We start from the raw sequence: 23,302 nt of genomic DNA, 5'->3' as shown, positions 1-23,302 counted from the left end.
GAGTGAGTGTGTGGGTGGGTAAGTGGGTGAGTGAGTGAGTGGGTGGGTGGGTGAGTGAGTGAGTGGGTGAGTGAGTGAGTGGGTGAGTGAGTGAGTGGGTGTGTGGGTGAGTGGGTGGGTGGGTGGGTGAGTGAGTGAGTGGGTGGGTGAGTGGGTGGGTGGGTGAGTGGGTGAGTGAGTGAGTGAGTGGGTGGGTGAGTGAGTGAGTGGGTGGGTGAGTGAGTGAGTGGGTGGGTGGGTGAGTGAGTGGGTGAGTGAGTGAGTGAGTGGGTGGGTGAGTGAGTGAGTGGGTGAGTGAGTGGGTGGGTGGGTGAGTGGGTGAGTGAGTGAGTGGGTGGGTGGGTGGGTGAGTGAGTGAGTGAGTGGGTGGGTGAGTGAGTGAGTGGGTGGGTGGGTGAGTGAGTGAGTGGGTGGGTGGGTGAGTGGGTGAGTGAGTGAGTGGGTGAGTGGGTGGGTGAGTGAGTGAGTGAGTGGGTGGGTGAGTGAGTGAGTGAGTGGGTGAGTGAGTGGGTGAGTGGGTGGGTGGGTGAGTGGGTGAGTGAGTGAGTGGGTGAGTGGGTGGGTGAGTGAGTGGGTGAGTGAGTGGGTGGGTGAGTGAGTGGGTGAGTGAGTGGGTGAGTGGGTGGGTGAGTGAGTGGGTGAGTGAGTGAGTGAGTGGGTGGGTGAGTGAGTGAGTGGGTGAGTGAGTGAGTGGGTGGGTTAGTGGGTGAGTGGGTGAGTGGGTGAGTGGGTGGGTGGGTGAGTGAGTGGGTGAGTGGGTGAGTGAGTGAGTGAGTGGGTGAGTGGGTGGGTGAGTGAGTGGGTGAGTGAGTGAGTGGGTGGGTGAGTGAGTGGGTGGGTGGGTGGGTGAGTGAGTGGGTGGGTGAGTGAGTGAGTGAGTGGGTGGGTGAGTGAGTGAGTGGGTGAGTGAGTGAGTGGGTGAGTGAGTGAGTGGGTGGGTGGGTGAGTGAGTGAGTGAGTGGGTGGGTGAGTGAGTGAGTGGGTGGGTGGGTGAGTGAGTGAGTGAGTGGGTGGGTGGGTGAGTGAGTGGGTGGGTGGGTGAGTGAGTGAGTGAGTGGGTGGGTGAGTGAGTGGGTGGGTGAGTGGGTGAGTGAGTGTGTGGGTGGGTGAGTGAGTGTGTGGGTGGGTAAGTGGGTGAGTGAGTGAGTGGGTGGGTGAGTGAGTGAGTGGGTGAGTGAGTGGATGAGTGGGTGATTGGGTGGGTGGGTGAGTGAGTGAGTGAGTGGGTGAGTGAGTGGGTGGGTGAGTGAGTGGGTGGGTGAGTGGGTGAGTGAGTGAGTGGGTGAGTGAGTGAGTGGGTGAGTGAGTGAGTGGGTGTGTGGGTGAGTGGGTGGGTGGGTGGGTGAGTGAGTGAGTGGGTGGGTGAGTGGGTGGGTGGGTGAGTGGGTGAGTGAGTGAGTGGGTGGGTGAGTGAGTGAGTGAGTGGGTGGGTGAGTGAGTGAGTGAGTGGGTGGGTGGGTGGGTGAGTGAGTCGGTGGGTGAGTGAGTGAGTGAGTGGGTGAGTGAGTGGGTGGGTTAGTGGGTGAGTGAGTGAGTGGGTGGGTGGGTGAGTGAGTGAGTGAGTGGGTGGGTGAGTGAGTGAGTGGGTGGGTGAGTGAGTGAGTGGGTGGGTGGGTGAGTGTGTGAGTGAGTGGGTGAGTGAGTGAGTGGGTGGGTGGGTGGGTGAGTGAGTGAGTGAGTGGGTGGGTGAGTGGGTGGGTGGGTGAGTGGGTGAGTGAGTGAGTGAGTGGGTGGGTGAGTGAGTGAGTGAGTGGGTGGGTGAGTGAGTGAGTGGGTGGGTGGGTGGGTGAGTGAGTGGGTGAGTGAGTGAGTGAGTGGGTGGGTGAGTGAGTGAGTGAGTGGGTGAGTGAGTGGGTGGGTGAGTGGGTGAGTGAGTGAGTGAGTGGGTGGGTGAGTGAGTGAGTGGGTGAGTGAGTGGGTGGGTGGGTGAGTGGGTGAGTGAGTGAGTGGGTGGGTGGGTGAGTGAGTGAGTGAGTGGGTGGGTGAGTGAGTGAGTGGGTGGGTGAGTGAGTGAGTGGGTGGGTGAGTGTGTGAGTGAGTGGGTGAGTGAGTGAGTGGGTGAGTGAGTGAGTGAGTGGGTGAGTGAGTGGGTGGGTGAGTGAGTGAGTGGGTGGGTGAGTGAGTTAGTGAGTGAGTGGATGAGTGGGTGAGTGGGTGGGTGGGTGAGTGGGTGAGTGGGTGGGTGGGTGAGTGAGTGAGTGAGTGGGTGAGTGAGTGAGTGAGTGGGTGGGTGAGTGAGTGAGTGAGTGGGTGAGTGAGTGAGTGAATGGGTGAGTGGGTGAGTGAGTGGGTAAGTGGGTGAGTGAGTGGGTGAGTGAGTGGGTGGGTGGGTGAGTGAGTGGGTGAGTGAGTGGGTGAGTGGGTGGGTGAGTGGGTAGGTGAGTGAGTGAGTGAGTGGGTGAGTGGTTGAGTGAGTGTCTGAGCGAGTAAGTGACTGAGCGAGTGACTGACTGAGCGAGTAAATGACTGAATGAGTGACTGAGTGACTGAGTGGGTGAGTGACTGAGTGGGTGAGTGGCTGAGTGAGTGGTTGAGTGAGTGACTGACTGGTTGAGTGAGTGAGTGAGTGGTTGAGTGAGTGACTGAGTGACTGAGTGGGTGAGTGAGTGACTGACTGGTTGAGTGAGTGACTGAGTGGGTGAGTGATTGAGTGAGTGGTTGACTGATTGAATGACTGAGTGACTGAGTGGGTGAGTGAGTGACTGAGTGAGTGACTGACTGGTTGAGTGAGTGATTGAGTGGTTGAGTGAGTGACTGAGTGGGTGAGTGATTGAGTGAGTGGTTGACTGAGTGAGTGACTGAGTGACTGAGTGGGTGAGTGAGTGACTGAGTGAGTGACTGACTGGTTGAGTTAGTGAGTGAGTGGTTGAGTGAATGACTGAGTGGGTGAGTGATTGAGTGAGTGGTTGACTGAGTGAGTGACTGAGTGACTGAGTGGGTGAGTGAGTGACTGACTGGTTGAGTGAGTGAGTGAGTGGTTGAGTGAGTGACTGAGTGGGTGAGTGATTGAGTGAGTGGGTGAGTGATTGAGTGAGTGGTTGGGTGAGTGATTGAGTGAGTGGGTGAGTGGGTGGGTGCGTGGGTGGGTGAGTGGGTGAGTGGTTGAGTGGTTGAGTGAGTGGTTGACTGAGTGAGTGACTGAGTGACTGAGTGGGTGAGTGAGTGACTGAGTGAGTGACTGACTGGTTGAATGTCTGAGTGACTGAGCGGTTGAGCGAGTGACTGAGTGGTTGAGTGAGTGACTGACTGGTTGAGTGACTGAGTGAGTGGTTGAGTGGTTGAGTGAGTGGGTGAGTGAGTGACTGACTGGTTGAGTGACTGAGTGAGTGACTGAGTGAGTGGGTGGCTGAGTGAGTGACTGAGCGAGTGACTGAGCGGTTGAGCGAGTGACTGGCTGAGCGAGTGCCTGGGTGAGTACTCAGTTTAACCCTCACGTGTGCGTCTCCAGGGTGATGATGATGAGGATGGGTCTTCGATTCATGCCTCCTACGCAGCTGCTGTTGCACATGAAGTTGTACAGTACTGTCGTGTATTCAGTACCCACCTGGAAACCAGGAAGGGGTAAGGGCAAATGTCACCCAGGTAGCCTCTAGCAGGCTGTAGGGGCAAGTGCTGTGAGTAGCACCTACACACAGACAAAGCTGCCCCGTGTAGCCTCTAGCAGGCTGCAGGGGCAAGTGCTGTTAGTAGTAGCAGCACCTACACACAGACAAAGATCCCCCAGGTAGCCTCTGGCAGGCTGTAGGGGCAAGTGCTGTTAGTAGTAGCAGCACCTACACACAGACAAAGATCCCCCAGGTAGCCTCTAGCAGGCTGTAGGGGCAAGTGCTGTTAGTAGTAGCAGCACCTACACACAGACAAAGATCCCCCAGGTAGCCTCTAGCAGGCTGTAGGGGCAAGTGCTGTTAGTAGTAGCAGCACCTACACACAGACAAAGATCCCCCAGGTAGCCTCTAGCAGGCTGTAGGGGCATTCACTCACTCACTCACCCACTCACTCATTCACTCACTCATTAACTCACTCATTCAATCACTCATTCACTCACTCATTCAGTCATTCACTAAGTCACCCACTCACTCATTCACTCACTCATTCACTAACTCACCCACTCACTCATTCACTCACTCATTCACTCATTCATTCACTCACTCATTCACCAACTCACCCACTCATTCACTCAATCATTCACTCACTCATTCACTAAATCACCCACTCACTCATACACTCAATCACTAACTCACCCACTCACTCAATCACTCACTCATTAACTAACTCACCCACTCACTCATTCACTCACTCATTCACTCACTCATTCCCTCACTCATTCACTCACTCATTCACTAACTCACTCACTTATTCACTCACTCATTCACTCACACATTCACTAACTCATTCACTCACTCATACACTTACTCATTCACTAACTCATCCACTCACTACTTCACTCACTCATTCACTCACTCATTCACTCACTCACCCACTCATTCACTCACTTATTAACTCACTCATTTACTAATTCACTCATTCACTTACTCATTCACTCACTCATTCACTAACTCACCCACTCACTCATTCACTCACTCATTCACTAACTCACACACTCACTCATTCACTCACTCATTCGCTCACTCATTCACTCACTCAGTCACTCACTCATTCACTAACTCACTCACTCATTCACACATTCATTCACTCACTCATTCACTAACTCATTCACTCACTCATTCACTCACTCATTCACCAACTCACCCACTCATTCACTCACTCAATCACTCACTCATACACTCACTCATTCAGTAATTCACCCACTCATTCACTCATTCACTAACTCATTCACTAATTCACTCACTCATGCACTAACTCACCCACTCACGCATTCACTCACCCATTCACCAACTCACTCATTCACTCACTCATTCACTAACTCACCCACTCACGCATTCACTCACTCATTCACTTCATCACTCACTCATTCACACATTCATTCACTCACTCATTCACCAACTCACCCACTCATTCACTAACTCATTCACTCATTCACTAACTCACCCACTCACGCATTCACCCACTCATTCACTCACTCATTCACTCACTCATTCACTTACTCATTCACTCACTCATTCACTTACTCATTCACTCAAGGAGTCGGTGAGTGATGGGTTGGGTGAATGAATGAAACAGTGGTTCAGTGAGTGGGTGGATGAATGGGTGGATGAGTGAGTGAGGGAGTGAGTGGGTGAGTGGATGAGTGAGTGAAGGAGTGAGTGGGTGAGTGGGTGGCTGAGTGAGTGGGTGAGTGAGTGAGCGGCTGGGTGGGTGAGTGAGTGTGTGGGTGAGTGGGTGAGTGAGTGAGTGGGTGGGTGAGTGAGTGGATGAGTGAGTGGCTGGGTGAGTGGGTGAGTGGGTGATTGAGTGAGTGAGTGGGTGAGTGAGTGGGTGAGTGAGTGGCTGGGTGGGTGGCTGGGTGGGTGAGTGAGTGAGTGGGTGAGTGGGTGAGTGAGTGAGTGGGTGAGTGAGTGGGTGAGTGGGTGGGTGAGTAGGTGAGCGTGTGACTGAGTGGGTGAGTGGGTGAGTGAGTGAATGGGTGAGTGAGTGGGTGAGTGAGTGTGTGTGTGTGTTTGAGTGAGTGGCTGGGTGAGTGAGTGAGTGGCTGGCTGAGAGAGTGTGTGAGTGAGTGTGTGTGTGTGAGTGAGTGACTGAGTGAGTGAGTGGGTGAGTGAGTGTGTGAGTTAGTGAGTGACTGAGTGAGTGAGTGACTGTGTGAGTGTGTGACTATGTGTGTATGTGTGAGTGAGTGAGTGACTGAGTGACTGAGTGAGTGACTGACTGAGTGAGTGACTGAGTGAGTGTGTGACTGAGTGACTGACTGAGTGACTGACTGAGTGACTGAGTGAGTGACTGGCTGAGTGACTGAGTGGGTGACTGACTGACTGACTGAGTGACTGACTGAGTGACTGAGTGAGTGACTGAGTGGGTGACTGACTGACTGACTGAGTGACTGACTGAGTGACTGACTGAGTGGGTAACTGAGTGACTGAGTGAGTGACTGACTGAGTGACTGACTGACTGACTGAGTGACTGAGTGGGCGACTGACTGAGTGAGTGACTGAGTGAGTGACTGAGTGGGTGACTGAGTGACTGACTGAGTGAGTGAGTGACTGACTGACTGACTGAGTGACTGACTGAGTGACTGAGTGAGTGACTGGCTGAGTGACTGAGTGGGTGACTGACTGACTGACTGAGTGACTGAGTGAGTGACTGAGTGGGTGACTGACTGACTGACTGAGTGACTGACTGAGTGACTGACTGAGTGGGTAACTGAGTGACTGAGTGACTGAGTGAGTGACTGAGTGAGTGACTGAGTAGGTGACTGACTGAGTGAGTGACTGAGTGACTGAGTGGGCGACTGACTGACTGACTGAGTGAGTGACTGAGTGACTGACTGACTGAGTGACTGAGTGAGTGACTGACTGAGTGACTGACTGATTGAGTGACTGAGTGGGCGACTGACTGACTGAGTGAGTGACTGACTGAGTGACTGAGTGGGTGACTGACTGACTGAGTGACTGAGTGACTGACTGACTGACTGAGTGACTGAGTGACTGAGTAGGTGACTGACTGACTGACTGAGTGACTGACTGAGTAGGTGACTGACTGACTGAGTGACTGAGTGACTGACTGACTGAGTGAGTTACTGAGTGACTGAGTAGGTGACTGACTGAGTGAGTGACTGAGTGACTGACCTGGGGAGCCTCATACGGCACTGCCACACTTTGCCTTCCGCTTGCCGGCTGCTCTGTGTAGTGAGCGAGGGCGTTGCCCTCCACGCGGATGAGGTGCGAGGTGGGAGCTGACTGGCCTGCATGCCATCAGCAGTAGTGTCAGCAGTAGTATCATCATCATTAGTAGTATCATCACTAGTAGTAGTATCAGCAGTAGTATCATCATCATTAGTAGTATCAGCAGTAGCAGTAGTATCAGCAGTACCAGTAGTATCAGCAGTAGTATCATTAGTAGTGTCAGTAGTAGTATCAGCAGTAGCAGTAGTATCAGCAGTAGTAGTATCATCATCATTAGTAGTGTCAGCAGTAGTAGTATCAGCAGTAGTATCATCATCATTAGTAGTATCATCACTAGTAGTAGTATCAGCAGTAGTATCATCATCATTAGTAGTATCATCACTAGTAGTAGTATCATCATGATTAGTAGTATCAGCAGTAGTAGTATCAGCAGTAGCAGTAGTATCAGCAGTAGTAGTATCATTAGTAGTGTCAGCAGTAGTAGTATCATCATCATTAGTAGTATCAGCAGTAGTAGTATCAGCAGTAGCAGTAGTATCAGCAGTAGTAGTATCATCACTAGTAGTATCATCATCATTAGTAGTATCAGCAGTAGCAGTAGTATCAGCAGTAGTAGTATCATCATCATTAGTAGTATCAGCAGTAGCAGTAGTATCAGCAGTACCAGTAGTATCAGCAGTAGTATCAGCAGTAGCAGTAGTATCAGCAGTAGTAGTATCATCACTAGTAGTAGTATCAGCAGTAGTAGTATCAGCAGTAGTATCATCATCATTAGTAGTATCAGCAGTAGTAGTATCAGCAGTAGTATCATCATCATTAGTAGTATCAGCAGTAGTAGTATCAGCAGTAGTATCATCATCATTAGTAGTATCAGCAGTAGTAGTATCAGCAGTAGTATCATCATCATTAGTAGTATCAGCAGTAGTAGTAGTATCAGCAGTAGCAGTAGTATCAGCAATAGTAGTATCAGCAGTAGTATCATCATCATTAGTAGTATCATCACTAGTAGTAGTATCATCATCATCATTAGTAGTATCATCACTAGTAGTAGTATCAGCAGTAGTATCATCATCATTAGTAGTATCATCACTAGTAGTAGTATCAGCAGTAGTATCATCATCATTAGTAGTATCATCACTAGTAGTAGTATCAGCAGTAGTAGTATCATCATCATTAGTAGTAGTATCATCATCATTAGTAGTATCATCACTAGTAGTAGTATCATCATCATTAGTAGTAGTATCATCATCATTAGTAGTATCATCACTAGTAGTAGTATCATCATCATTAGTAGTAGTATCATCATCATTAGTAGTATCAGCAGTAGCAGTAGTATCAGCAGTAGTAGTATCATCATCATTAGTAGTATCAGCAGTAGCAGTAGTATCAGCAGTACCAGTAGTATCAGCAGTAGTATCAGCAGTAGCAGTAGTATCAGCAGTACCAGTAGTATCAGCAGTAGTATCAGCAGTAGCAGTAGTATCAGCAGTAGTAGTATCATCATCATTAGTACTATCAGCAGTAGTAGTAGTATCATCATCATTAGTAGTGTCAGCAGTAGTAGTATCAGCAGTAGTATCATCATCATTAGTAGTATCAGCAGTAGTAGTATCAGCAGTAGCAGTAGTATCAGCAGTAGTAGTATCATCAGCATTAGTAGTATCATCACTAGTAGTAGTATCATCATCATTAGTAGTATCAGCAGTAGCAGTATTATCAGCAGTAGCAATAGTATCATCATCATTAGTAGTATCTGCAGTAGCAGTAATATCAGCAGTAGTAGTATCATCATCATTAGTAGTATCAGCAGTAGCAGTAGTATCAGCAGTAGTAGTATCATCATCATTAGTAGTATCAGCAGTAGCAGTAGTATCAGCAGTAGCAGTAGTATCAGCAGTAGTATCAGCAGTAGCAGTAGTATCAGCAGTAGTAGTATCATCATCATTAGTAGTGTCAGCAGTAGTAGTATCAGCAGTAGTATCATCATCATTAGTAGTATCATCACTAGTAGTAGTATCGTCATCATTAGTAGTGTCAGCAGTAGTAGTATCAGCAGTAGTAGTATCATCATCATTAGTAGTATCATCACTAGTAGTAGTATCATCATCATTAGTAGTATCAGCAGTAGCAGTAGTATCATCAGTAGCAATAGTATCATCATCATTAGTAGTATCTGCAGTAGCAGTAATATCAGCAGTAGTAGTATCATCATCATTAGTAGTATCAGCAGTAGCAGTAGTATCAGCAGTAGTAGTATCATCATCATTAGTAGTATCAGCAGTACCAGTAGTATCAGCAGTACCAGTAGTATCAGCAGTAGTATCAGCAGTAGCAGTAGTATCAGCAGTAGTAGTATCATCATAATTAGTAGTATCAGCAGTAGTATCATCATCATTAGCAGTATCATCACTAGTAGTAGTATCATCATCATTAGTAGTGTCAGCAGTAGTAGTATCAGCAGTAGTAGTATGATCATCATTAGTAGTATCATCACTAGGAGTAGTATCATCATCATTAGTAGTATCAGCAGTAGCAGTATTATCAGCAGTAGCAATAGTATCATCATCATTAGTAGTATCAGCAGTAGCAGTAGTATCAGCAGTAGTAGTATCATCATCATTAGTAGTATCAGCAGTAGCAGTAGTATCAGCAGTAGTAGTATCATCATCATTAGTAGTATCAGCAGTAGCAGTAATATCAGCAGTAGTAGTAGTATCAGCAGTAGTATCAATAGTATCATCATAATTAGTAGTATCATCACTAGTAGTAGTATCATCATCATTAGTAGTAGTATCATCATCATCAGTAGTATCATCACTAGTAGTATCATCATCATTAGTAGTATCAGCAGTAGTAGTATCAGCAGTAGCAGTAGTATCAGCAGTAGTATCATTAGTAGTGTCAGCAGTAGTATCAGTAGTAGTATCATCATCATTAGTAGTGTCAGCAGTAGTAGTATCATCATCATTAGTAGTGTCAGCAGTAGTAGTATCAGCAGTAGCAGTAGTATCAGCAGTAGTAGTATCAGCAGTAGTATCAGTAGTAGTATCATCATCATTAGTAGTATCATCATCATTAGTAGTAGTATCATCATCAGCAGGAGTAGTAGTATCATCATCATCATCATCAGTAGCATCATCAGCAGCAGTAGTATCATCATCATCAGTAGTATCATCATTAGTAGTAGTATCAACATCAGTAGTAGTATCATCATCAGCAGTAGTAGTATCATCATCAGTAGTAGCATCATCATCAGTAGTATCATTATCAATAGTAGTAGTATCATCATCATTAGTAGTAGTATCATCATCATTAGTAGTATTATCATCATCATTAGTATTAGTGTCATCATCATCATCAGCAGTATCATCATCAGTAGTATCATCATCAATAGTAGTAGTATCATCATCATTAGTAGTAGTACCATCATCATCATCAGTAGTAGTATCATCATCATCATCAGTAGCAGTATCATCATCAGTAGTATCATCATCATAAGTAGTATCATCATAATTAGTAGTAGTAGAATCATCATCAGTAGTATCATCATTAGTAGTATCATCATCATCATTAGTAGTTTCATCATCATTAGTAGTATCATCATGATTAGTAGTAGTATCATCATCACCATTTGTAGTAGTATCATCATTTGTAGTAGTATCATCATTAGTAGTATCATCATCATTAGTAGTAGTATCATCATCCACAACTGCCCCATCACCGATTGGGAGTTGTGGGGGTGGAGTGTCCGATGGTACAAAATACCCAGGTAGGTGCTTAGTTTTGGTGGGGCTGATGGTACGGCCCCACCTCTTAGTGGCACGCTCCAGTCTCAGCAGCAGCATCTCCAACTCCTCCTCTGAATGAGCAGCAATTACCAAATCATCGGCATACATAACGTGGTTGAGCAATAGGGAGCCATCCCTTGACCGCACCCGGGTATCGATCAGCCTCCCATTGTATCTGTACCAGATGGAAATTCCTCCGGTACAGCTATTGAAGGCTTCACGAACTACGTGGTCAAAATAGATGTTAAATAATGTGGGAGCCAGAGGACATCCCTGTCACACCCCAAGGTGAACAGGGAATGGCTCAGACTCCCGGCCATGTAGTTTTACCCGGGCCCGCTCACCATCATGAAGGTCCTTAATGATCGTGAGCAGAGGGTCAGGTACTCCAAAAGCACGAAGAACAACCCAGAGCCCAGGCCTACTGATGGTAGCATAGGCCTTGACTAGGTCAATAAAGCAGAGATGTAGGTCTTGTTGGAATTCCCAATACCTCTGCTGTAGTAGACGGACAGAAAATATGGCATCTGTGCAGGACCGCCCTTTCCTGAAACCACTTTGGGGCTCCGCAAGCCTCTCCTCAGCGTGCCTGGCAAGGCGATGCTGAATAATCCTTGCCAGGACCTTTCCCGGCACACTGAGGAGTGAGATGCCCCTGTAGTTGTTACAGTCTGTGCGGTCCCCCTTCTTAAAGAGGGGGACCACCAGGGCATCCTTCCAATCCTGCGGAACCCGTCCAGTGGTCCAGACTGTCCTTATGATGTCATATAGGGCAGTCTGTGTACAAACGCCACCCTCCCTCAGCATTTCGCTTGGGAGATCATCTCTGCCCGGTGCCTTTCCTGGTCTCAGACTCTGGATCGCCTTCAGTACTTTCTCAACAGATGGCACCTCAGCCAGCCACTCACAGGGAGTGACTTCTTCTTCCAATATTTGAGGCACCGCAGCCTCAGCAGGGTCATCCCCACTTTGTGCCACGATGTTTTCCAGGCTGAGAGATTTCCCCTCCCCCAGGACCTCATAGAAAGGCTCAGTAAATCTGCAAACCTGTTCCTGGGAGTCGGAGATTGGATCACCGTTCTTTCCCCTAATGATGGTAATAGGTGTGGCGCTGCAGGTTACTTTTTTGATGGAGTTAAATAGAGATTTGTGATCGCGGGCCATTGAGGCAGACTCCATCTCCTCAGCAACCCGCGACCACCACCCATCCTTGCAGCGCCTCACGGCTCTCCGAACCTCCGAGCAAAGGCTGCGGTAAGCCTCCTCATTCTCTGACGTGGGATTCTGTAGCCGATGAGAGTGGGCCTGTCGCTTTTTCTCAACTATCCTGAACACCTCTGTCAGCCAGGGTCTCTGGGGAGGTCTGGACCGCGTACCCAAAGCAGCCATTGCAGCTGCATGAGTCACAGTCCTAAACCTTTCCCATTAACCCTCGACATCAGGAGGAGTGGGGGACGATGCCAACCCCAGCTGCAAGCAACGATGAAATTCTCGCTTGCAACCTTCATCAGCGAGCTGAGACCAGGCCACCTTAGGTTGGAATGGGGTCCTGGGTGTACACCCACCACCGGAGTGGAAGAAGGGCAGGCGCATCTTACAGATGACTAGTCGATGGTCAGAGGGCAGATCAGGTCCACGGTAGGTCCTGGTGTCAAGGACATGGGCCCGCATCCGCTGGTCCGTCACTATATAGTCCAGCAGATGTTCTTGCTTGGACCCGGCATGCATCCATGATGTTGTGTGGATGCGCCGATGCCGGAACAGCGTGTTGATAATTACAAGCCCATAGGCTGCACAAAAATCTAGCAGCCTCCTACCGTTGTTATTGAGCTGATCTGGCCCATGCCCTCCAATCACTCCTAACCAGGTGCCAGCATCATGACCAACTCGGGCTTTGAAGTCACCCAACATGATGACTCTATCCCGAGGGGCCACTTTAGCCAGCACCTGTGACAGGAGGTCATAGAAGGCATCTGACTCATCGGCCTTGCCTGCATCCCTCTACGGATGTTCGTCTTCGGTGGGGGCATAAGTAACCACGACCACCACTCCTTTCGCCTCCGGTTGATGGGAAGGCGAGCCCAAAGTAGCCTGGGGCTTACAGCTTCCCACACCTCACCGCCACGCTCCCACGCCCCCTTCATTCTTTTGTTCAGAAGAAGAGCCACACCCTGTTGTTTGGCAGTCTGCTGCCCCGGGTAGAGGACTGTCCACCCCTCACGGTGGCAGGAGCCAAAGCCGGTCCACCGGACCTCCTGACTGCCGCAGAGATCCGGGCGGTACCGGTCCAGCTCCCGACAGAGGAGCGGCAGCCTCTCCTCCACGTCCGCGGCGAGCAGTCGGAACAATTCCACGTGGCCACCCGCGGTGGCTTTTTGCCGTGGAAGGAGCCGGAGCCGATGTACGGGGAGCTCCTGACTGCCGCAGAGATCCGGGGCGGTACCGGCCCAGCTCCCGACAGAGGAGCGGCAGCCTCTCCTCCACGTCCGCGGCGAGCAATTCGAACAATTCCACGTGGCCACCCGCGGTGGCTTTTTGCCGTGGACGGAGCCGGAGCCGATGTACGGGGAGCTCCTGACTGCCGCAGAGATCCCGGGGCGGTACCGGCCCAGCTCCCGACAGAGGAGCGGCAGCCTCTCTCTCCTCCACGTCCGCGGCGAGCAATTCGAACAATTCCACGTGGCCGCCCGCGGTGGCTTTTTGCCGTGGAAGGAGCCGGAGCCGATGTACGGGGAGCTCCTGACTGCCGCAGAGATCCCGGGGCGGTACCGGCCCAGCTCCCGACGGAGGAGCGGCAGCCTCTCTCCTCCACGTCCGCGGCGAGCAATTCGAACAATTCCACGTGGCCACCCGCGGTGGCTTTTTGCCGTGGACGGAGCCGGAGCCGATGTACGGGGAGCTCCTGACTGCCGCAGAGATCCGGGGCGGTACCGGCCCAGCTCCCGACAGAGGAGCGGCAGCCTCTCTCTCCACGTCCGCGGCGAGCAATTCGAACAATTCCACGTGGCCACCCGCGGTGGCTTTTTGCCGTGGACGGAGCCGGAGCCGATGTACGGGGAGCTCCTGACTGCCGCAGAGATCCGGGGCGGTACCGGCCCAGCTCCCGACAGAGGAGCGGCAGCCTCTCTCCTCCACGTCCGCGGCGAGCAATTCGAACAATTCCACGTGGCCGCCCGCGGTGGCTTTTTGCTGTGGACGGAGCCGGAGCCGATGTACGGGGAGCTCCTGACTGCCGCAGAGATCCCGGGGCGGTACCGGCCCAGCTCCCGACAGAGGAGCGGCAGCCTCTCTCTCCTCCACGTCCGCGGCGAGCAATTCGAACAATTCCACGTGGCCACCCGCGGTGGCTTTTTGCCGTGGAAGGAGCCGGAGCCGATGTACGGGGAGCTCCTGACTGCCGCAGAGATCCCGGGGCGGTACCGGCCCAGCTCCCGACGGAGGAGCGGCAGCCTCTCTCTCCTCCACGTCCGCGGCGAGCAATTCGAACAATTCCACGTGGCAGCACCCGGCACCACGTCCCCACAATCAACTTTCGGCCTTTCGCCTCTCCCCTGTCCGCTCGCAATTGACGTCGCCCCTACCAAGGCGCCCGGGGGGGGCTCCAGACCGCCGCCACCGCTGTAGCTCTGCGTCCGCTGTCGTCCCAAATCTCGGCCGGGGAACCCCGCGCCCGGTACTCACCCTCGTTGAACTCGCGGCCCAGCTCGTGATTGGGGCATCGCTTCACCACCTCCGTCACGTGCTCCGCCTTCTTGTAGACGGGCATGGCGCGGAGGACGCAGCCCGGCGGCGGTGGTGGAGGTGGAGGCGGTGGTGCAGGCTGTAGGGGCAGCTGCTGATGCTGCGGCTGATGCTGCTGCTGCTGCATCAGCTGCAGCTGCTGCTGATGTTGTTGTTGCTGCTGCTGATGCTGCTGTTGAGTCTGGCCACCGCCGACCCTGATCTGGATGGGGCAGGTCTTGGCGATTTGACAGTAGAGCTTCTTGAGATCCGGCGAAAACTGTGGGTTGTGAGGTGGGGGTAGTGGGGGGGGCGGAGGTGGGGGGGTGGTGGGTGGGGGGTGGGGGGTGGGGAGAGGGGGGAGGGGGGATGGGGGGGGTGCAGACAATGGTGGTGCAGTGGTTAGCGCACTGTGTGTGGGGAGTGGTGGTGCAGTGGTTAGCGCACTGTGTGTGCGTGAGTGGGGAGTGGTGGTGCAGTGGTTAGCGCACTGTGTGTGGGGAGTGGTGGTGCAGTGGTTAGCGCACTGTGTGTGTGAGTGGGGAGTGGTGGTGCAGTGGTTAGCGCACTGTGTGTGTGAGTGGGGAGTGGTGGTGCAGTGGTTAGCGCACTGTGTGTGTGAGTGGGGAGTGGTGGTGCAGTGGTTAGCGCACTGTGTGTGTGTGAGTGGGGAGTGGTGGTGCAGTGGTTAGCGCACTGTGTGAGTGTGAGTGGGGAGTGGTGGTGCAGTGGTTAGCGCACTGTGTGTGTGTGAGTGGGGAGTGGTGGTGCAGTGGTTAGCGCACTGTGTGAGTGAGTGGGGAGTGGTGGTGCAGTGGTTAGCGCACTGTGTGTGTGTGAGTGGGGAGTGGTGGTGCAGTGGTTAGTGCACTGTGTGAGTGTGAGTGGGGAGTGGTGGTGCAGTGGTTAGCGCACTGTGTGTGTGAGTGGGGAGTGGTGGTGCAGTGGTTAGCGCACTGTGTGAGTGGGGAGTGGTGGTGCAGTGGTTAGCGCACTGTGAGTGGGGAGTGGTGGTGCAGTGGTTAGCACACTGTGTGTGAGTGGGGAGTGGTGGTGCAGTGGTTAGCGCACTGTGAGTGGGGAGTGGTGGTGCAGTGGTTAGCACACTGTGTGTGAGTGGGGAGTGGTGGTGCAGTGGTTAGCGCACTGTGAGTGGGGAGTGGTGGTGCAGTGGTTAGCGCACTGTGTGTGTGAGTGGGGAGTGGTGGTGCAGTGGTTAGCGCACTGTGAGTAGGGAGTGGTGGTGCAGTGGTTAGCACACTGTGTGTGAGTGGGGAGTGGTGGTGCAGTGGTTAGCGCACTGTGGGTGGGGAGTGGTGGTGCAGTGGTTAGCGCACTGTGTGAGTGTGGGGAGTGGTGGTGCAGTGGTTAGCGCACTGTGTGTGTGTGAGTGGGGAGTGGTGGTGCAATGGTTAGCGCACTGTGTGAGATTGGGGAGTGGTGGTGCAGTGGTTAGCGCACTGTGTGTGTGTGAGTGGGGAGTGGTGGTGCAGTGGTTAGCGCACTGTGTGTGTGTGTGGGGAGTGGTGGTGCAGTGGTTAGCGCACTGTGTGTGTCAGTGGGGAGCGGTGGTGCAGTGGTTAGCGCACTGTGTGAGTGTGTGTGGGGAGTGGTTTTGCAGTGGTTAGCGCACTGTGTGTGTGGGGAGTGGTGGTGCAGTGGTTATCGCACTGTGTGTGTGTGAGTGGGGAGTGGTGGTGGAGTGGTTAGCGCACTGTGTGTGTGTGAGTGGGGAGTGGTGGTGCAATGGTTAGCGCACTGTGTGAGATTGGGGAGTGGTGGTGCAGTGGTTAGCGCACTGTGTGTGTGTGAGTGGGGAGTGGTGGTGGAGTGGTTACCGCACTGTGAGTGGGGAGTGGTGGTGCAGTGGTTAGCGCACTGTGTGTGAGTGGGGAGTGGTGGTGCAGTGGTTAGCGCACTGTCTGTGTGTGTGTGTCTGTGTGTGTTTGTTTGTGTGTCTGTGTATGTGTCTGTGTGTGTGTCACTGTGTGTGGGTGTCTGTGTAGTGGTTAGCGCTACACTGCGCTATGAACCCGGCGACCCGGGTTCGATTCCCGCTCACGGCCAACACCGCCAGTGACGATTATCTGAACCGGTCCCGGGCCTCCCCTAGGTCGACTCAGCCTCAAATGAGTACCTGGTGCGGTGTGTAAACATTGCCACTGGGGAGACAAAGGCGGCCGAGCGTGGTGCTGGCCACCCACCCCCCTCTGTGTGTGCCACAGTGCCGGTAGCCTTCATTGGAGCTGTTACTCGCTACTGACAGCACTTGCCCCTACAGCCTGCTAGAGGCTACACGGGGGATCTTTGTCTGTGTGTAGACTCACCACACAGAGACCCATAGACTCACCACACAGAGACCCATAGACTCACCACACAGAGACCCATAGACTCACCACACAGAGACCCATAGACTCACCACACAGAGACCCATAGACTCATCACACAGAGACCCATAGACTCATCACACAGAGACCCATAGACTCACCAAACAGAGACCCACAGACTCACCACACAGAGACCCACAGACTCACCACACAGAGACCCTAGACTCACCACACAGAGACCCATAGACTCATCACACAGACACCCATAGACTCACCACACAGAGACCCATAGACTCGTTACACAGAGACCCATAGACTCACCACACAGAGACCCATAGACTCACCACACAGAGACCCATAGACTCATCACACAGAGACCCATAGACTCACCACACAGAGACCCATAGACTCATTACACAGAGACCCATAGACTCACCACACAAAGACACATAGATTCACCACACAGAGACCCATAGACTCACCACACAGAGACCCATAGACTCACCACACAGAGACGCATAGACTCACCACACAGAGACCCATAGACTCATCACACAGAGACCCATAGACTCACCACACAGAGACCCATAGACTCACCATACAGAGACCCATAGACTCACAACATAGAGACCCATAGACTCACCACACAGAGACCCATAGACTCACCACACAGAGACCCATAGACTCACCACACAGAGACGCATAGACTCACCACACAGAGACCCATAGACTCATCACACAGAGACCCATAGACTCACCACACAGAGACCCATAGACTCACCACACAGAGACCCACAGACTCACCACACAGAGACCCATATACTCATCACACAGAGACCCATAGACTCACCACACAGAGACCCATAGACTCACCACACAGATACCCATAGACTCATCACACAGACACCCATAGACTCACCACACAGAGACCCATAGACTCACCACACAGAGACCCATAGACTCACCACACAGAGACCCATAGACTCACCACACAGAGACCCATAGACTCACCACACAGAGACCCCATAGACTCACCACACAGAGACCCATAGACTCACCACACAGAGACCCATAGACTCACCACACAGACACCCATAGACTCACCACACAGAGACCCATAGACTCACCACACAGAGACCCATAGACTCACCACACAGAGACCCATAGACTCACCACACAGAGACCCATAGGCTCACCACACAGAGACCCATAGACTCACCACACAGAGACCCATAGACTCATCACACAGAGACCCATAGACTCACCACACAGAGACCCATAGACTCACCACACAGAGACCCATAGACTCACCACACAGAGACCCACCACACAGAGACCCATAGACTCACCACACAGAGACCCATAGACTCATCACACAGAGACCCATAGACTTACCACACAGAGACCCATAGACTCACCACACAGAGACCCATAGACTCATTACACAGAGACCCATAAACTCACCACATAGAGACCCATAGACTCACCACACAGAGACCCATAGACTCATTACACAGAGACCCATAGACTCATTACACAGAGACCCATAGACTCATCACACAGAGACCCATAGACTCACCACACAGAGACCCATAGACTCACCACACAGAGCCCAATAGACTCATCACACAGAGACCCAAAGACTCACCACACAGAGCCCAATAGACTCATCACACAGAGACCCATAGACTCACCACACAGAGACCCATAGACTCATCACACAGAGACCCATAGACTCATCACACAGAGACCCATAGACTCATCACACAGAGACCCATAGACTCACCACACAGAGACCCATAGACTCACCACACAGAGACCCATAGGCTCACCACACAGAGACCCATAGACTCACCACACAGAGACCCATAGACTCATCACACAGAGACCCATAGACTCACCACACAGAGACCCATAGACTCACCACACAGAGACCCATAGACTCACCACACAGAGACCCACCACACAGAGACCCATAGACTCACCACACAGAGACCCATAGACTCATCACACAGAGACCCATAGACTTACCACACAGAGACCCATAGACTCACCACACAGAGACCCATAGACTCATTACACAGCGACCCATAAACTCACCACATAGAGACCCATAGACTCACCACACAGAGACCCATAGACTAATTACACAGAGACCCATAGACTCATTACACAGAGACCCATAGACTCATCACACAGAGACCCATAGACTCACCACACAGAGACCCATAGACTCACCACACAGAGCCCAATAGACTCACCACACAGAGACCCATAGACTCACCACACAGAGACCCACAGACTCACCACACAGAGACCCATAGACTCATCACACAGAGACCCATAGACTCACCACACAGAGACCCATAGACTCATCACACAGAGACCCATAGACTCACCACACAGAGACCCATAGACTCACCACACAGAGACCCATAGACTCACCACACAGAGCCCAATAGACTCACCACACAGAGACCCATAGACTCATCACACAGAGACCCATAGACTCACCACACAGAGACCCATAGACTCACCACACAGAGACCCATAGACTCACCACACAGAGACCTATAGATCAAGTGGAGGGGCTAGTGGGGGATTGAGGGGAGGGGTAGTGGGGGATTGAGGGGAGGGGTAGTGGGGGATCGAGGGGGAGGGGCTAGTGGGTGGTTGAGGGGAGGGGCTAGTCGGGGATTGAGGGGAGGGGCTAGTGGGGGATTGAGGGGAGGGGCTAGTGGGGGATCGAGGGGAGGGGCTAGTGGGGGATTGAGGGGAGGAGCTAGTGGGGGGTTGAGGGGAGGGGCTAATGGGGGATCGAGGGGAGGGGCTAGTGGGGGATTGAGGGGAGGGGCTAGTGGGGGATGGAGGGGAGGGGCTAGTGGGGGATTGAGGGGAGGGGCTAGTGGGGGATTGAGGGGAGGGGCTAGTGGGGGATCGAGGAGGGGAGGGCTAGTGGGGGATCGAGGGGTGGGGCTAGTGGGGGGTCGAGGGGAGGGGCTAGTGGGGGGTCGAGGGGAGGGGTAGTGGGGGATCAAGGGGAGGGGCTAGTGGGGGATTGAGGGGAGGGGTAGTGGGGGATCGAGGGGAGGGGTAGTGGGGGATCGAGAGGAGGGGTAGTGGGGGATCGAGGGGAGGGGCTAGTGGCAGATTGAGGGGAGGGGCTAATGTGGGATTGAGGGGAGGGGTAGTGGGGGATCGAGGGGATAGTGTCCCCCACCCACTCACCCACCCACTCACCCACCCACCCACCCACTCACCCACCCACCCACCCACTCACCCACCCACTCACCCACCCACTCACTCACCCACTCACCCACCCACTAACTCACCCACCCACTCACAAACTCACTCTCTCACCCACTCACTCACTCTCTCACCCACTCACCCACTCACTCACCCACTCACTCACCCACTCACTCACTCACCCACTCACTCACTCACTCACCCACCCACACACTCTCTCACCCACCCACTCACCCACACACTCACTCACCCACCCACTCACTCACCCACCCACTCACCCACACACACACTCACTCACTCACCCATTCACCCACTCACCCAATCACCGACTCACCTACTCACTCACTCACCCACTCACTCACTCATGAACTAACAACAACCAATCGCCACTAAGTGGCGGTGACGTCACCACGACGCTTGTGCCAGGCTATGTGCACCTTGAGGCCACGTGAAGTGTCGAACGCCGGCTAGCAGGAGGTCACGGGGCAGACCCAGCAGGTGCCACGGGTCGACTGACTGAGATGACTGGCTGATGCACCACCTGTGCCCCCTACTGTGCCAACCTGCTGTGCTTTAGCCACCCGGCGCTCCGCTCGTTGTTGTGAGCGTCGCTCCTCCACCCTCCGTTGTTGTTGGAGGGCGACTGCCTCCAACTGCCCAGTAGCATCCTTCATGAGCCTCCTCCACAGAGGCCGATCTTGACACCGCTGGTACCAGTCATCGGCAAGTCCACTCAGCTCCACGTCCTCCTGTACCACATCACTCCATCTCTTCTCTAGCCCGTGCCGCGCCCGTTTAGCCCCCTCTATCCGGCCGAACAAAAGCTGTTTCGGCATGCGGTGGCTGGGCATGCGGGCTACATGACCCAGCCAACGCAGCCTTGCCCGCCGGAGGAGCTCACCGATGGGACCTTGCCCAGATCTTTCAAGGATTTGTGAGCTCCTCACACAATCCAGCCTGGCTAAACCCAGGATGGATCGTAGGCAGGCCAGCCTAAATGGTTCTAACCGGCGAAGATGTTCCATTAGGGGGGTCCACGTTTCGCAAGCGTAGAGAAGGGAGGGAATGACCGTGGCCGAGAAGACCTGAAGCTTAGTGCGGAGCGACAGACCAGGTAGCTTCCACACAGCGTTACGCAACCGATGAAAAGATATTGCCGCTCGACTGATTCGGAGTGAGACCTCTGCTGTTAAACTGGAGCCGGTCATAAGCACACTGCCCAGGTATGGGAAACTCTCCACTCTCTCCACAACTGCCCCATCACCGATTGGGAGTAGTGGGGGTGGAGTGTCCGATGGTACAAAATACCCAGGCAGGTGCTTAGTTTTGGTGGGGCTGATGGTAAGGCCCCATCTCTTAATGGCACGCTCCAGTCTCAGCAGCAGCGTCTCCAACTCCTCCTCTGAATGAGCAGCTATTACCAAATCATCGGCATACATAACGTGGTTGAGCATAACGTAACTAACTCATGAACTAACTCACCCACTCACACACACACTCATTCACCCACATACTCACTCACTCACCCACTCATCCACCCACTTATTCACCAACTCACTCACTCACTGACTCACTCACCCACTCGCTCATTCATTCACCCACCCACACACTCACTCACTCTCTTACCCACTCACCTACTCACTTACCCACTCACCTACTCTCTCACTCACCCACGCACTCACGAACTCACTGTCTCACCCACTCACCTACTCACTCACCGACTCACCTACTCACTCACTCACTTACGCACTCACTCGCTCGCCCATCCACTCACCCGTCCACTCACCGACTCACTCACTCAACCACTCACTCACCCACTCACTCACTCACCCACTCACTCACCCACTCACTCACTCACTCAACCACCGACTCACTCACCCACCCACTCACTCACCTATCCAATCACCCACCGACTCACCCACTCACCTACTCACTCACCCACTCACCCACCTACTCACTCACTCACCCACTCACCTACTCACTCACCCACCGACTCACTCACCCACTCACCCACCGACTCACTCTCTCACCCACTCACCCACTCACCCACTCACTCACTCATCTACTCAATCACCCACTCACCTACTCACTCACCCACTCACTCACTCACGTACTCACACACTCACCCACTCACGCACTCACCCACTCACTCACTCACCCACCCACTCACCCACCTACTCACTCACTCACCCACTCACCTACTCACTCACCCACCGACTCACTCACCCACTCACCCACCGACTCACTCTCTCACCCACTCACCCACTCACCCACTCACCCACTCACTCACTCATCTACTCACTCACCCACTCACTCACTCACCCACTCACGCTCTCACTCACCTACTCACTCACCCACTCACTCACTCACGTACTCACTCACTCACTCACCCACTCACGCACTCACCCACTCACCCACTCACCCACTCACTCACCCACCCACCCACCCTCACCCCCCACTCACCGTCCACGTAGCGGACTTGGCAGTGCTGCTCTGCTGGAACGAAACGTCGAATCTGTGCGGGCCTGCATAGTCCGAGTTTGACGGGATCACCGCTGCCTGAGTTACAGCTACTCCGTCACCACCACCACCACCATCACCACCACCGCCATCACCACCACCATCACCACCACCACCACCACCGCCACCACCACTACCACCATCACCACCACCATCACCATCACCACGACCACCGCCACCACCACCACCACTGCCACTGATCGCTGGCATGGACGACGCAGAGGATGCTGTTGATGGAGGTGGTGGTGGTGGTGGTTGTTGTTGTTGTGGTTGTTGTTGTTGTTGTGGTTGTTGTTGTGGTTGTTGTTGTCTTGTGAAGTCGCTCAGCCCGCCGGCGGAGTTGACCATCTCCTCGTCCACCTCCTCCACCTCGTCCACCTCCACCACGTGGCCGTCCACAAACCCAAAGCCTCCTTGGGGAGTCTCCATGAGGAGACCACACGCGGGCGTGGAGGGGGTGGTCTCCTGGTGGAGGAGGGTGAGCGTGGGCCTCCTGGTGGAGGTGAATCCGGTCCTCTTGGTGGAGGAGGGTCAATGTGGGCCTCCTGGTGGAGCAGGGTGAATATGGGGTCCCCGGTGGAGGAGGGTCAACGTGATCTTCCTCGTGGATGTGATGGTCCTGGTCTCCTGGTGGAGGAGGTCCTGGTCACCTGGTGGAGGAGGTCCTGGTCTCCTGGTGGAGGAGGTCCTGGTCGCCTGGTGGAGGAGGTCCTGGTCTCCTGGTGGAGGAGGTCCTGGTCGCCTGGTGGAGGAGGTCCTGGTCTCCTGGTGGAGGAGGTCCTGGTCTCCTGGTGGAGGAGGTCCTGGTCGCCTGGTGGAGGAGGTCCTGGTCTCCTGGTGGAGGAGGTCCTGGTCTCTTGGTGGAGGAGGTCCTGGTCTCCTGGTGGAGGAGGTCCTGGTC

General features: G+C 53.2%; 1 protein-coding gene across 1 annotated transcript in view; it reads right to left on the bottom strand.

The window, feature by feature from the left end:
• The window catches only part of LOC116938055 (tumor protein 63-like), a 37,434-nt gene extending 14,604 nt beyond the window's left edge, over positions 1-22,830 (bottom strand). Inside the window, exons 1-5 of the mRNA XM_076056453.1 lie at positions 22,730-22,830; positions 22,345-22,534; positions 14,270-14,588; positions 6,744-6,859; positions 3,435-3,544 (exon numbers count right to left, since the gene is read on the bottom strand). Of these exons, the coding sequence (XP_075912568.1) occupies positions 3,435-3,544; positions 6,744-6,859; positions 14,270-14,588; positions 22,345-22,534; positions 22,730-22,830 (836 nt within the window). The remainder of the gene's footprint in view (positions 1-3,434; positions 3,545-6,743; positions 6,860-14,269; positions 14,589-22,344; positions 22,535-22,729) is intronic.
• Positions 22,831-23,302: the final 472 nt, after the last annotated feature.

This window comes from Petromyzon marinus, chromosome 75 (assembly GCF_048934315.1).
Source record: "Petromyzon marinus isolate PM22_M1 ecotype Great Lakes invasive population chromosome 75, UKy_Petmar_22M1.pri1.0, whole genome shotgun sequence".
NCBI lineage: Eukaryota > Metazoa > Chordata > Hyperoartia > Petromyzontiformes > Petromyzontidae > Petromyzon > Petromyzon marinus.
Note: the sequence above shows the minus strand (reverse complement) of the source record. Positions and strands in the feature narration are given on the sequence as shown.